Below are 14,722 nucleotides of genomic sequence, written 5' to 3'. Positions count from 1 at the left end.
GCACCATGACAATGCGCCTGCGCACACATCGCTAGCCGTTCAGAATTTCTTGGTTTCCAAAAAGACGGTAGTGATTCCCTACCCACCCTTTTCGCCTAACCTTGCCCCGTGCGACTTTTTTCTCTTTCCGAAAATAAAATTTCAATTGAAAGGCCGTCGTTTTAACACAATTGAGGAGATTCAGGAAGAAACGCAGAAGTGCTTCGAACACTTACACCTGCAGACTTCCAGGAATGTATGGAATCATGGGAAAAACGCTGGGATCACTGTATCAATGACCAAGAGGATTACTTTGAAGAGGATTTCTTTGAAGGAGACAGTGGAAATTATAAGTTATGGAAAGATATTATTTTATTTTTATGGTAAAATTCCCCGAACTTTTGGGTAGCAACTCATACATAAATGATTTGTTGGAAAAAGTGAATAAAATTTCACAAAAACAGTTTCATAATATTGTTAGAATGGTAGTATTCATCATTGAAGCCCAGAAAGGTTAATCAAGAACATTCAAACAAGAAGCTTAAAGCTGAAGAAAGGTTATTAATTTTAGTGTTCCTTGACCTTAGAACTTATCTGGTGATACCATATAGTGGAATTGTTAATAAATTTTGCCTTGCTATTCAGAATAAGATGTGGAAAGCTGTCCATGAAATTCTGTATCTGTACAACTTCTATTACACAATGCAATAAAAATAATTGAAAAATTAAAATGGTTTTGCTGGGAAAGCTTTGAACATTCACTCTATATATAGTCCTTACCTCACATCTAGTAATTGTTACAATTTTTTTTTTTTATTTGAAACTGTGGCTTAGATCATATTGGTTTGAGAATGAAAAGTAACTGAAAGGCACATGTTTCATCACTATTTTCCTACCAATAGTTTGATTTAAATCACTGGTGGGAAAATCTCTTTGTGGGCAAAGTAATAAAGCTAGCTGAATATTTAAAAAAAAATTTTGCAGTGAGTGGGGCTTGAAAAAAGTAATACGTCTATTGTAAGTTTATTTTAATGTAATAAAGCTTATTTCTAAATCACTTTTTCATGTTTTTATATTAAAAACAAGCCCTTTAAGTAAAAAGCTGAATTAACATTATTATTAAGCATATTTTTCACTAAAAATGTTAACAATAATTTTATATTTTATTCTTGCAGTCATCGTATTTATGAATAAAGACTCGTCCTTTTTTTATATTGCAATTTATAAAGACATTTAGTTTTAATCTTGTTTACTTATTGGATGTATGTTGTGTATTGTTCATGATCAGGCTTTCACTTATGCTGGTGGTATAATGTTGAAAACAAATATTTTTGACATTCACAATTAAATTTATGTTTAATTATTCAATAACAATATATTACTTGGCAATGTATATAAGCAAATAATAAATAATAATGTATAGCACAAATAATACAGTAATAAGTACAATTATATATGCATAATATTTTATAGTCTCATTGTTATTAATAAATAAAATAATTTGAATTTTATTCTGTATCTATTTCTTATTTTTATCACATTTATGTTTTTGTATACTCTTGACCTTTTATCTTGATAATATTTTTTTTGTTATTTTTATAGGAGACTTTAGAAGAGTTAATAGAAGCAGAAAAAGCATTTGATGTTCAATTTAAGAACTGGGAAAGTCAGTTTGAAAAATGGAAGGAGCAGAATGTGAATCATCCAGATAAGGTAATAAAAATTTTAACAAATATTTTTAGTTACAAAGAGAAATAAAATATTCATTACATTGTGATGCACAGTCGTCCAGTACAGTATGGCAACAATGAGGCCACTATAGCACAAGAGTTAAGTTAAATAGCTTACTGTTGCACTGTACTGGAATTACGCAAACGATGACAAGCACACAGCAACACCCTGTTATGGCACATATATGCACTGTACTGCAGCAAACATGTTAATTAATTTTATTTTTATTTTTTGATGATGTTAAATAAACTTTTATGTCAGAAACGTTGATAATGTTAGATAAAAGTTTGTCAGAAACAGTCATATTACTTCCTTGTACAAAGTAAAGGAATTATTGTGATCACAAAAAATTTTGGTCTTCTGATTTCAATGAAAATATCCATTTTGACCATCCCCGAATCCATTTTGACTAGTTTTGGTGTGACGTTTGTATGTACATATCTCTCATAACTCAAAAACGATTAGTCGTAGGATGTTGAAATTTTGGATTTAGGACTGTTGTAACATCTAGTTATGTACCTCCTCTTTTGATCGCAATCGACAACTAAAACTGTCCAAAAAAACGCCCAAAATTCTCAAAAATTTGGATTTTGGACATTTTCTTCTGCAGTAATAAGCCCTCATTGAGAGCTTTTCAACGATGTATCATAAGTGGTACTTATTTTCATTGGTTCCAGAGCTATAGCCAAATAAAACTTTAATTAGTGAAATATTTGGATCTAAATATATATGGTAATGTATGGATAAAAATATATTAGGGGAAATGTGCATCGGTTCGAATCAGACTTCATCTACTTTTTATTTTAATTTTTTTTTTTTTTTTAATTTAAATATATTGATATATATTTTATTAACCTCTCATTGTAAAAAAATGTGGAATAATATTCAAAAATGAAAAATATCAGAAGTTATTAATGAAATAAAATTTTATGTACTTTTCATTTAAAAAAAAGTATATATGTAATTTAATGGGCGTACAAGGAAGTCATGTTGTGTTCACATTAGATATTTTTATTTACCTGATAATTTTGTTTTTCATTTATCTCTGCACTCATATGTCAAATTCTTTGGGCTTTCTATTTTTCTTTTCTTTCATGTCTGTTACATTTGATGGATACATGGATATGTTAATATTTGTATGTAATGTTGGATATGTCCTATTATTTCAGATGAAAGTCTGTGATGATGTCATTCCTTCACTTGTTCATATTTTATTAGTTTCGGTTCTAAACATCATTTGACTAATTCTTTCATTTATAGTAAAATATATATATATATATATATATATATTACAAATGTGTGTCTAGTTTTCATTTTTTGCTTTTTTATATTTCATGTGCACCAACTGTCTTTTTTCTTTTTTTTTTTTTTTGCTTAAGGTAGATAATTTTACAATGTTTTTATTTATAGTTAAACATTAGTGATGAATGGAGTTTTTGCTAATTATTACAGTGATTATAGTATATGAACAGTCTAAGTAAAAAAAGAATTGTTTTTTATAAATAAAAACAAACAACACAAAAATAGTTTGTTTTTTAACTACTGTCATGACAGAGTGTTCGCTTAGCCTTTTAATCTTTTCGGTTTTCACCTTTTACCTAGTCCAGTTGTATCTAATCTCATTATGTCATCATTTTAGTTTTGAAAGTTTTTATCATCTTCATGTTAATCTCCAAATGCCATCTTGTTATTGAATTCTTATCACTACTGTCACTTGATACTTTTCCCTGTTTTAACGTGTCTATGCAATCATAATTTTTTTCCTTTTGATTATTTACCTTAGGTTTTTCTTTAGATCTTTTTATTTGCTATGTTCCATATTTGTGCTTTGTGTAGTATTGTTAGCATTTAAAAATGCTTACTATATTACAGCTTAGATCTTTCCTTGTTAATTCTTCTTCCATACTAAATGCTTAATTTTACTTTCTTAATTAATTTCTTAAGTAAAATATGTGTGGTCTGATTCATCAGTGGTCAATGCCAAAGATTGGTTTAGAGATCGGTTTTTCAGATTTTATGTTTTGCCTTCTTTATGAAGCAGAAGGTTTTCACTTCCCTTGAGAAAGTTGGGGCCAAAAACTTAACCTTTCAAAGATTTTTCTCTTATAGCTGCTATATTTCAGTGTTTGTTAAGATTTAAGCCCCCATATTTGTTGAGAAGCATTGAAAAATACTGCTAGAAGTGTGTACAAGATTCACTGTTAGTGTGATTGCCCTTATGTGAAATTATTATGCTTGTCAAATTGTTGTTGCTTTTTATCTGTTAAAAAACAACAGACTTTTTATCTGTTGTTGCTTTTTGTTTGAGACATCTTATACTTAGCGATTTGTGTGTTATTTGTCTCTGTAGTGTAATAATTTTCATACTGGAATGAATAAAAAAAGATTAACTTTTACTAAAATAATATAATAGTAAAAATGTTTATCCTTTGTTAAATTCATTAATTTTTTTTTTAGATACAATACAGGGAATATGAATCAAAGTGGGAAAGTTGGAGAGAACAGTTGTTACAAAAGAGAGAGCAGATGAAAAAGAAGAGAGAAGCTAAAATGGAAGAAATAAAAATGGTAATTTGTTATTTTGTGTTTTTTATATATATATATATATATATTATTTTGTAGTGTTAACTTTCTTTAGAAATGAAAGTTTTCTTCTAACTTACAGATTTTAATTATCTACTTTCTTTATTTAATTCCCTTAGGATGATATGTGTGTGTGTTTGTAAGTTGGAGACATTTTATGTGAAAATTTGTTATCACTGTTATTACTTGGAACAATAAGTATATTGTTATTTCTGAGAGCAGCAACATTTTGATGTAGAACTCACTAGAATTTTGTATTTATTATCTGCTGTGTTTTATTACCAGAGCACTTTTATTACTTAGAACACTTCTTTAATTTGTTTAATATTCTAGTATAACAAAATGTGCTGTGTATTTGGCACACTATGTGCCAAATGTGATATTCATGACTCATATTAAGAGTCATGAATATCTGTTAAAATTTTGCCTGTTTATTTGATTATTTGGCCCAGTTATTATTTAATCGATTGCCAATATTTTTCAATCATGGAAAAATGTTTAACAGTATCACTGAAATATTCATGTAGATATTTTTCCCTTCTTGGATTTGTATAACTTCCACATTTGTATGATGTAGGTGATGAGGCAGTTCATAATGGTGGAAAAACAGTTCTGTGAAGATTACTGTGTCATGTAGTTAGAGAGCTGAATATTGAATATTATTATAATTTATTATTTGTACACTTGGGAAAAATGCATTCTTATTGTTGCACAATGAGTTATACTTTCCATTTATAAGTTGTATAAAAAATTCATTCTTATTGTTGTGCAATGAATTGTACTTTCTATTTATAAGTTGTACAAATGTGCTTAATAATAAAATTGAATTTGCAATATTAATTGTTTTTCTTTTTTTTAAATTTGATTATTATCATTTAGTTTTCTATAACTGTGACATAACTGTTGTAGGAAAATACAAAAGCATCAGAACCAGTTACTACCAGTGAATCGACAGCAGGATCAACTGCACCCTCAGTAACAACCAGTGCTCCTCCTAATATGTACAATACAGGATATCCTCCAACTGGGGCTCCACCTCCCACTGGTTACCCTTCGATGATGAGTGGACCACCTCCAATGTTCGGTGGTCCGTTTGGTGGTGGATATGGCAATCAACCATATGGTGGTCCTCTACCACCAACACAGCAGCCTCCATTCATGATGAATGCTGGTCAGCAAGGTCCTCCGCCTCCACCAAATATGTATCCTAGCATGAACATGCCTCCACCAATGATGAACATGGGATTGCCTCCGATGATGTCTCAACCTCCACCAGATATTGTTAATACATCGTCAAATCTACCACCTCAGCAAGATAAAAAGTCGAACAGTGTAAGTATATTTAATAATGAGATTTTTTTTAATTTAAAACAAATTATAAACTAATTAACCTTTTTTTTTATTCCTGAACATTCTCTCATACAGTTTCATGGTATTTTGTTTCATTAAATATGGGCTTATAGCGGCCTTTCATTAGAATGAATTGATTAATATTTTCTCCAGTCCATTTTTGAATCACTTGACCACATCTTGTTACATCTTTTCCAATAGTTTTCACATCTTTTCCACTAGTGAACCACTGCCTTCTTGGTGTACTACATGATCTCTTTCTAGTTAAAATCACTCGGATCAAATTTTCCTACTTACCCATTTCCACTTTTAAAATTTCTGTCTCTTAAGCTTTCCATTTTTACACTTTTGTTATTGTTTTCATTTCTTATGTTTTAGAGCCTTGTTTTTGCTAGTCATATTTCTGAGGAATTTAACTTCTAATTTCTTAGAAATGTCCAAAGTTTGTATATAAGATAACCTCTTTGTCTAATATTTTGACTCCTTCCTCCACTTTATTTATTTATGAATGTGTCTGTTAACTTGTAAACTGGGAAATCCTCTTACTATTAACACACCAGATTGTAATCATTGTTTGAAATGTTATCTAATTTGAGAGATATATGATTTACAGTATTGAATTATATTTTTATTGAAGGCTATGAAATTTTATTTTTGACAATATTTCCTTCTAGTGACAATATCTATCTGTACAGTGATTTCTATTCTGACAATTAATGAATATTTTTTGTCCTTAAGTAATAATATATTGACAGCTGTATAAATCATTTATTGTTGTTTTGACAGCAGAGTAAGTTAAAAGTTTTCTATATAAATCATGTACAAAAAAGTTTGTATTTTTGAATGTATTATATGATTTTTATCTTCTAAAAATAACAGTCCTAATGTAGCAAATTAAAATAGAACATTCTTCATATGTTGCTGCTATGTAAGTAAACAAAGCAATATAAGTGTATAAGTAATTCCAAGTACTTATTGTAGATATTAGTTTTTTGTAATTTTGCTCTAATATTTATTAGGGGCTTATTTCAGTTGCATCAAATGATCACTGAAATGTTTCTTATGTACTTATATATACTAATATAAAAAATAATGTACTAGAAAAATTTTACATTAGGTGTGGTAGGAATGATTGTTTTTTATTAAAAAATGTATTGTGAAGTTTCAGTTAGTCTCAGAATTACACCAGAATGCTCAACTGTTAACTATTTTTTTGCTTTTATTGTGATCAGACTGTTCCTAACTCATTGTAAATTTCACAATTTTTATTATAAAAGCTGTAAGAGATGTATTCCACTCGAATGTATTTAATTACAATTGAAAATTTACTGGTTGGCGCTTTGTGTTAAAATCAGCAGTTGTATAAGGTTTAAGGAAGTAATTAGACTAAAACTGTTGAAAAAATGTTTTATAAAGGTTGAATAAATTATTTTGACAAATAGTTTGTGTTTTCTCTGGAACAAAGAACAAAATGTTGTCATCTGAGGGAAAGAAAACAGTGTAAATTATTTTTTATAATTTTTGTCACAAAGTTTAAATTTAAAAATTTAAAGTACAAAATAACTGGTTGAATTATAAGTCATTCTTGATTTATTAAGTTAATCTTATTTTATGAACATTAATATGGATTTGTGCTTTAACATTATTAAATCTTTGAATGTAGTTGTTTTCCTGGCTTAAAAATTGTATAAAAAATTATGTATGTATGTATAAAAATTACATTCCAAAATTATGTATAAATGTTACATTCCACCAGGAGTAGTCACTACAATATGCTTAAAATATCTGACTGATTAACATTTTGTTCTTATTTAATCATTGTGAGATACATCAGAAGCAAAAGCTTTTGTTTAAAGCCTCTTTTAGCAATCATCATAGATTCAAATTGATTTTAAAATTGGTTATTGTACGCAATTGTGTGTAAAAAATTAATTGATTTAAACAAACTTGAAATGAAAAAAACTAGGTAATAATTAAGATTCAATTTTTTGTAGCAAAATATGCTTTAGAAAAAAAAATTGCTAATGGAATATAAATGTTATGACCTTAATCAGTCTTTGGTAAGAACAACATAGATAATAAAATATTTGAATGTAAAAAACATATTCAGTAATTTAATTGCTAATTAAAATTGCTGTTATAAATAAGGAATAGCTTTAAAATGACATATTTTTATTTTTAATGTAAATTCAATTTTGGCAGAAATATCATGTACCTATTTAGCTGAAGTCTTCCAAGATCATGATCACTGATCATAATTTACTGTTTGTTTATTTATATTGATACATTTCTGATTGATTTAACAATTTCTTTTTTTTCAGTCTTCAACTGACCAGAAGACTTCTGATTCCCAGCCCAGTAATACATCATTAAGTTTTGTTGGCAACAGTAATCAGGGTAGTAATAAGGGGATACCAGGATTAGATTTGTTGAATAGTGGCGGTTCAGCTCAAGGTGGTTCAGGTGGTGATAATTTTGGTCCAGGAGGAGGTAGAGGTGGCAATTCTAATTTTCCCCCTGTGAATAAGTCCCAACCACTGTTAAAGACATCTGATGACTGCAAGGCATTTGATTTTCCTAAAAATGATCAGAATTCAGGATCTCGTTTCTCAGGTGGTTCCAGCATGGGACCAGGGCCACAGTCTTCATTTGGTCAGTCTCCTTATGGTGGCAGTGGTGGCGGTGGTGGTGGTAGTAGTGGAGGTGGTGGTGACCAGAATACTTATGGTAATATGCAGCAACCACCATCTTTCTCACAATTCAATTTACCACCACCAAAACCTGGTAGTGGACAGTTTGGTTCTGATTCATTTAAAAACAAATCAAATATTCCAGGTTTAATGGATGGCTTTGATCAAAACAGAGGTCCACCACCTGGTTTAATGGATAAAAAAGATAAAGATGGTAATATATCTAGATCTAATTTTGATGAGGATTTTAGAAGTGGACCTGATGCAAAGTTTGGTGGATCAGGTTCTCGTTGGGGTCCAGGAAATGATTCTCCAGCTAAGAATAATTCCAGATGGGGAGATGCTGATGTTCCTCCTGATGATTCTTCATCCTTTTCAAGAGGATCAGTTGGATCAAGAGGAGAGGATAGATTCAGAAGTCCAAGTGGCCCTAATGATGATGGTGACAAATTTTCTGGGCCTAGAGGAGGATTTAGAGGAGGCTTTCCTGCAAGGCTTGGAGGACCATTCGATAGACCTGGTGGTAATGACTTTCGAGATTCTAGACCACCTTTTGGAGATGAAAAATTTGGTCCTAAGGGTCCTCGAGATTTCAGTGATGATAGATCTAATGAAGGTCCAGGAAGATTTTTTGGAGGACCAGATAAATTAGGACCCAGAGGTGGTTTTGATGATAACAATGATGATAATGATAGATTTGGAGGTCAAGAAGATGATAGATTTATGGGCCCGAGAGGTGGACCAGATTTTCCTGATCGTAAGGATTTTGGTGACCGATTTTCAGGTCCACGAGGAGGACCAAATGATGGTCCTGATGATAGACCCTTTGGATTTGGTGGTCCTGATAGATTTTCTGGCCCTCGAGCTCCTGGTGATGGTCCAGACAGATTCAGTGGCCCAAGAGGCTTTGGTGATAGACAAAATAGATTTTTTGATTCTCGAGGTCCTGGTGGTGATTTTGAAAAATTTTCTGGACCCCCAGGACGTGATGACAATAGTAATAATGACAGATTTCCTCCTAGACCCAGAGCTGGACTTCTTGGGGATGCCCCGCCTGATCGATTTCCAATCTCTGGCGGTGGACCTGGTAATTCTGATTTTCCTGATGATGATGGTCCTAGAGGAGGTCCTAATCGATTCTTTTCCAGAGGGGGCCCTGATGGAGGTAGAGGAGGATTTGGTGGTAACAAATTTGGTGGCCCAAGGATGGGATTTGATGGACCCGGTGGGTTTAACAAACCTGGAGGTTTTGGTGGGAGAGGTCAAGGACCTCCTGATGATAGATTTGGTGGCCCTAAAGATAGATTTGATGATGATAGAAGAAATTTTGGAGGCCCAGGTTTTGGTGCTGGTGGTGGTGATGATAGATTCCCTGGACCACGATTTGGTGATTTGAAGGAACCTCCTGGAAGATTCGGTTTTGATGGAAGAGGAAAAGATGATGGACCACCTGGATCAAATAAAGTAAGTTATTGGTTTTTATGTGCTTTAATTTGCACAGATAATTGTAATTTTATTGTAAACTACATTAAATCTATTAAATATCCTCGGCTCATATGAGCTAAGGATTATTCCATATTGAATTTGAAGAAATATATATGTATACTGTATTCAGGTTTATCACCAGAAATTTGAAAGTTGAAATTTTTTTTATGGAGTATAAAAATAAATTTTAACAGGAGGATCTCGAATACTTTGGTTTGACAAAGAGCTAATTACTGCTACTACTTAGCTATATATTTTTGGGCTAATTTTTAAAAAAATTGATTTTCATTTTTTCTCGGAGAATTTTTATCAGTATTTGGTAAAAATATTAAACACTTTCTTGCATATGTTTTAGAAAGTCAGATCTTTTTAACTATACGTACTTCTAATAAATACAATTTACCTGTCTTGTATTATAAATAAATGAAATATTTTATATCTGTAAATTTTTGTATTGCATAGCATGCAGGGAAAGTGTTGATGAAGAAAAGTTAAAACAATCGTGTTTTCAATATTATGAACTGATGATTTAATTTTTAGAGATTTTTTAAAACTTCACAGATCTTTCTTTTCATTCTGTATCAATATATATGTGTGTTGACTTATTCTTTATTTTTCAGAATGCCAATCTCCCTTGCTCTGTCCTGATAAAACATAAAACTGTTAACATATTCCAGTTTTTATCCTTATTTCTAAATTTGTTTTAGATTCTGTTTTAAAATTTACATTATATTTATGTTTTTATTACTTATTCCATTTCAAATTCACGTGTTTCCCTTAAATTCTGATTATTATTATTTGAGTACCTGCATACTAATTAATTTTCATGTTTTCCACTATAACAGTGACATTAGTCTTCAGCTTGCTTTGTTATTTCATTTTGATAAATGTTCAACAGAAGTAATGCTTTACATCTCTCTGATTATCTTATACCATGTTTCTTCACTATTTCTGTCTATATTACTATCTTTCTAATATGAGAAATAAAGTTAACTGTCCTGAAATCTTTAAAATATCATAAATCATTATGAAATGACATGTTATAATAATATCGTTATCATATTCCAGTAAATTTTCTTGTCATTCTCCAGAATATTTCTTAAGTTCTGTTATTAATTATAAAAAAAGTTGTTATTTCCAGGCTCTTTCCTTATGTATTATTTGGAGTTTAATGATGCTTGACCTGCTGAACAGCTAAGCATGGTAATTGACTACTGTTATAAAAAATAATTTCAAAACTGTTGTTTTTAACAGTCTTTCTACAAATTTGTTGTGAAAACTTTATAGAAGTAAATGCAACTCTTTCTTTCAACATTGTTTGGTTATTTTAGACATATTCTATAACCATAGTATATCTTTATTTCTAAAGGATTGTGCTTATATAGAAAAAAATGTAATGATTATCAAATTTTTATGGTAGTTAATGCATTCATTTTTAAACATCACGTATATATATTTTAAAAATGTAGAACTGTGTTAATATAACAAATATAATCTTATAAATCCAAAAAAAGTCATTTTGTATAGACACTATTGTAGGAGATCTAAAGATTGTTTGTAACATTTGTATTTCATAGTTATATTGTTAGATTCCAGTTCTATAATTATTATAAAAATCCAAAAATGTATTAAAATTTTTAGTAATAAATTAATTAAATAATAGGGAAGATAATTTATTAATGTAATGAGAAATTAAAAATTCTGTTGTAGGGATGTTCCTTCATCAGCAAATTTCTGACATTGACTTCTTAAGATAATCTAGTTTTCTAATGTTGTAAAGAATGTAATGTAATTTTAATACAATATTGTAGGGATTTCATACCTAGTGATTTTGTGTACTATTTTAACTGTATATTAGTCAAATATTGATTTATGGTAATAAAATTTATTATTTAGTCTATTAATTATACAATAGGATGTTTTAATTAATTTCATAAGAAAAGTAATGTTTACATTTAAAAAAAAACTAAATTCAAAATTTTTGTGCTTTTTTAATTTAATTTCTGCTTTTTATTAAATACTTTAACATTTTTTTTTTTCTTTTTAAGGGTCCGATTTCTTTACTGGATTTACCACCTATCAAACCACCTCCTAATCTTGATGCAGGTAAAAATTATGATTATTTTTTATCTAAGTTAAGATCAGATTAGCAGAAATTAAGAATTGGACTGATTTCAGTTGAATTTGTATTGCAAGTAAAGTGTAATATTAGATTACTGACACTACTAATAGCAATGTTATACAAACATTTTTTAGAAGTACTGTCATGCTTTGCTGATAACCTTTTCATATAACAAAAAAAAAACAACAAAAAAAAAACAGGTCTTTATTTAATAAACATATCTGAACACATTGATAAAAATATAAAATGCCAAGATTTTAAACTTTATAAAAAAATAATAAAATTATTTTTTAGTATGTTGTGGAAACTTACATTTTTGAACTGTATCTCTTAACTCTGGAAAAAAAAAAAGTTAGTTTTATAAAACCATATTAAAGCTTGTTCTTTTTTTTATTATTTTAAGTTGTAATTTTCTTGTCAAAATAAATACATTTTTTTCCTGTTTTACCAAATTTTTCTGATTGTTGGTATTGAAATGGAAGTAATTTAAAATAAAACTTTATTTTGGCTCTTAGTGAAGATAGGACATTGTATTTACAATGGACCATGCGCTTTACAACATCATTATTGTAGATACATAATTTGATAATTTCAGTTGACAATTGTCAATGAAGGACAATGAAGTTAGGTTGTTAATGAAAGAATCCTACAACAATAGAATTTCAGTCATCTATTAGAAAAGAATACAGTCTTACAGTGCATCAGAAAAATGTTATATTATAGGATAAATTACATCTGTGGTTCTGTACTTCTGTGAAATATTGTATTTTAAATTAGTTAAATCTTACTTGTAAAAATACCTCATCAATTTTTATCCATGAAATTTTGAAATTATCTAGTTTATGTTCTGCAACATGGACCAGAGGTCCACGTTGCAGAACTCCACCTCTGTGGACCACAGAGGTGGAGTTACGTAAGGTTCACAGTGGAGTTACGTAAGGTTCACAGTGGAGTATTATAATGACTTAATATTTTTAAATTGTTATATTAAGCGCGTTCATCTCATTGTAGCTATAAACATTAAAATATTACTATTTTTTTTTTATATAAAAGAATGACATCTATTCTGTTTTTTGATATCTATGAACATGTTTTAATATTGTGAAAAGGAATAAGGATAAGTTTCTTAAAAAAAATTATCCTTTAATCCTAAGGAAACTTAAGAGCAGGATAATTTTTGTCCTGTTCTTCAAGAAAGCCATCTTTCCAGCCTCTGTTAAATGTCAAAACCTTCAGAAAAACTTGAAAAGAAAATCATCAGACAAACCAATTTTTAAAGATGTGTAAATTCTTCCACAAGGATTATGTTCCAAAATTATGTACTTCGCTATCTATGAACTGATAACAAAACTTGACAAAAAATATTGTCCAGTAGTTCAAAAATACATACAGATTGGTCATCATCTGTTGGTAAAAAATAAGATCCTTCTTCAAGCATCCACTAACCAATCAGTTCAGAGAGGGGGATTGATGCCTTCTTCCTACTTTGTCTAGAAGTTTACATGAAAATGAGTTTAATCTCATTTTAACTTAGCGGTTACTGGGTTACTCTATATGGAAATGTAAGATATTACCATACGATTTCTGTTTTTAAATGCTACACATCTAAAATGATAATATTAGTAGAATGTAGTAAGTATATGAGTTTTAACTATTTAATTTGATGTAGACAATTTAAAAAAGGTTTTGACGATCAGAAGTCTATAAAATTAATTATATTAATATATTAAAGTTTGTAAAATTGTATGATCTTATTACATTTATATTAAAAACTAAATTTTACATAAAATTATTTTGCAAATTATAATTTCTCTTTCAATTAGATTGATTAATTAAAAATTAAATGTATTAAAGTAATTTTTGCTGTCTACTTTTAATCTTTTAAAGTCTGTTTGATTGCTCTCATTACAGAACATTAGTTTTAATTTGAATTTAATAATCTAGAAATTAATTTTCTAATTATTATTCAGTTTTCTCTCTTATTCAGGTTTGGTGTTTCTATTGTTTTAAGTAGTAGTCTATTCCTTAAGTAGTACAAGAAAGGATATTAGACCATGAATAGTGGATTAACACTAGCAAGATCTTTCTCTTTTGGATGATGATTTTAGCAACATACCATATATATATATATTAAATTATAAAAAATTGTTTATTTTAAATTTTTTTCTTTTTAGATGTACCTGTGGGTGGTCCTCTTAGAGGCAGACCAGATGTAGACTTTGATGATGATGACAGGTATATTTTTTACTTATTTTACATATAAGAGTAGGTTTTCCTTAAGGGAGTCATAAAACATTAAATTTCCTTATTAATTAATTAATTAACACTCTTACTATTTTGTATTGTAATTACAATACAAAATAGTAATTCTTTTAAATTCTTTTTAATTCTTTTGAATTACATTCATCTAATGTATTATTTACCTTATAATTTCTCTGTTCATTATTTTAAATTTTATCTAGTATGGTAGTCTAAAAGTTATTGTTTTTTTTTTAAAGTTATGAATAATATACCTCATAAATAATTAAATAGTTGAGAATAAATGCAGTATATAAGTTACTCATTGCATTTATAGTATTAAAATAGTTTACAGGGCACATCATTAATGGTAGTGTGTGGAAATTAGGATAAATTTACATGTTTTTACCTATCAAGCAACTTATTTCTGTTGATTTATAATATATTATTACATGAATTTCTGCCACTGCCGACCTCCATATGATCTGGTTACATCTTGAGTCTTTCATCCAGAAAGGTCTGAGATAAGACCCTGATCAAGCTT

General features: G+C 29.2%; 1 protein-coding gene across 6 annotated transcripts in view; it reads left to right on the top strand.

Moving 5' to 3' along the window:
• Positions 1 to 14,722, top strand: part of LOC142331504 (uncharacterized) — a 517,182-nt gene that overhangs the window by 26,689 nt on the left and 475,771 nt on the right. For all 6 annotated transcript variants that reach the window (XR_012758012.1, XM_075377455.1, XM_075377451.1 and 3 more), the window contains exons 7-12: positions 1,582 to 1,692; positions 4,168 to 4,278; positions 5,203 to 5,625; positions 7,965 to 9,797; positions 11,867 to 11,924; positions 14,115 to 14,175. Coding sequence is in view for 5 of the 6 variants with exons in the window: in XM_075377455.1 (XP_075233570.1) it covers positions 1,582 to 1,692; positions 4,168 to 4,278; positions 5,203 to 5,625; positions 7,965 to 9,797; positions 11,867 to 11,924; positions 14,115 to 14,175 (2,597 nt within the window). In the remaining variant the exon portion in view is untranslated. The remainder of the gene's footprint in view (positions 1 to 1,581; positions 1,693 to 4,167; positions 4,279 to 5,202; positions 5,626 to 7,964; positions 9,798 to 11,866; positions 11,925 to 14,114; positions 14,176 to 14,722) is intronic.

This window comes from Lycorma delicatula, chromosome 10, assembly GCF_047948215.1.
Source record: "Lycorma delicatula isolate Av1 chromosome 10, ASM4794821v1, whole genome shotgun sequence".
Lineage (NCBI taxonomy): Eukaryota > Metazoa > Arthropoda > Insecta > Hemiptera > Fulgoridae > Lycorma > Lycorma delicatula.
Note: the sequence above shows the minus strand (reverse complement) of the source record. Positions and strands in the feature narration are given on the sequence as shown.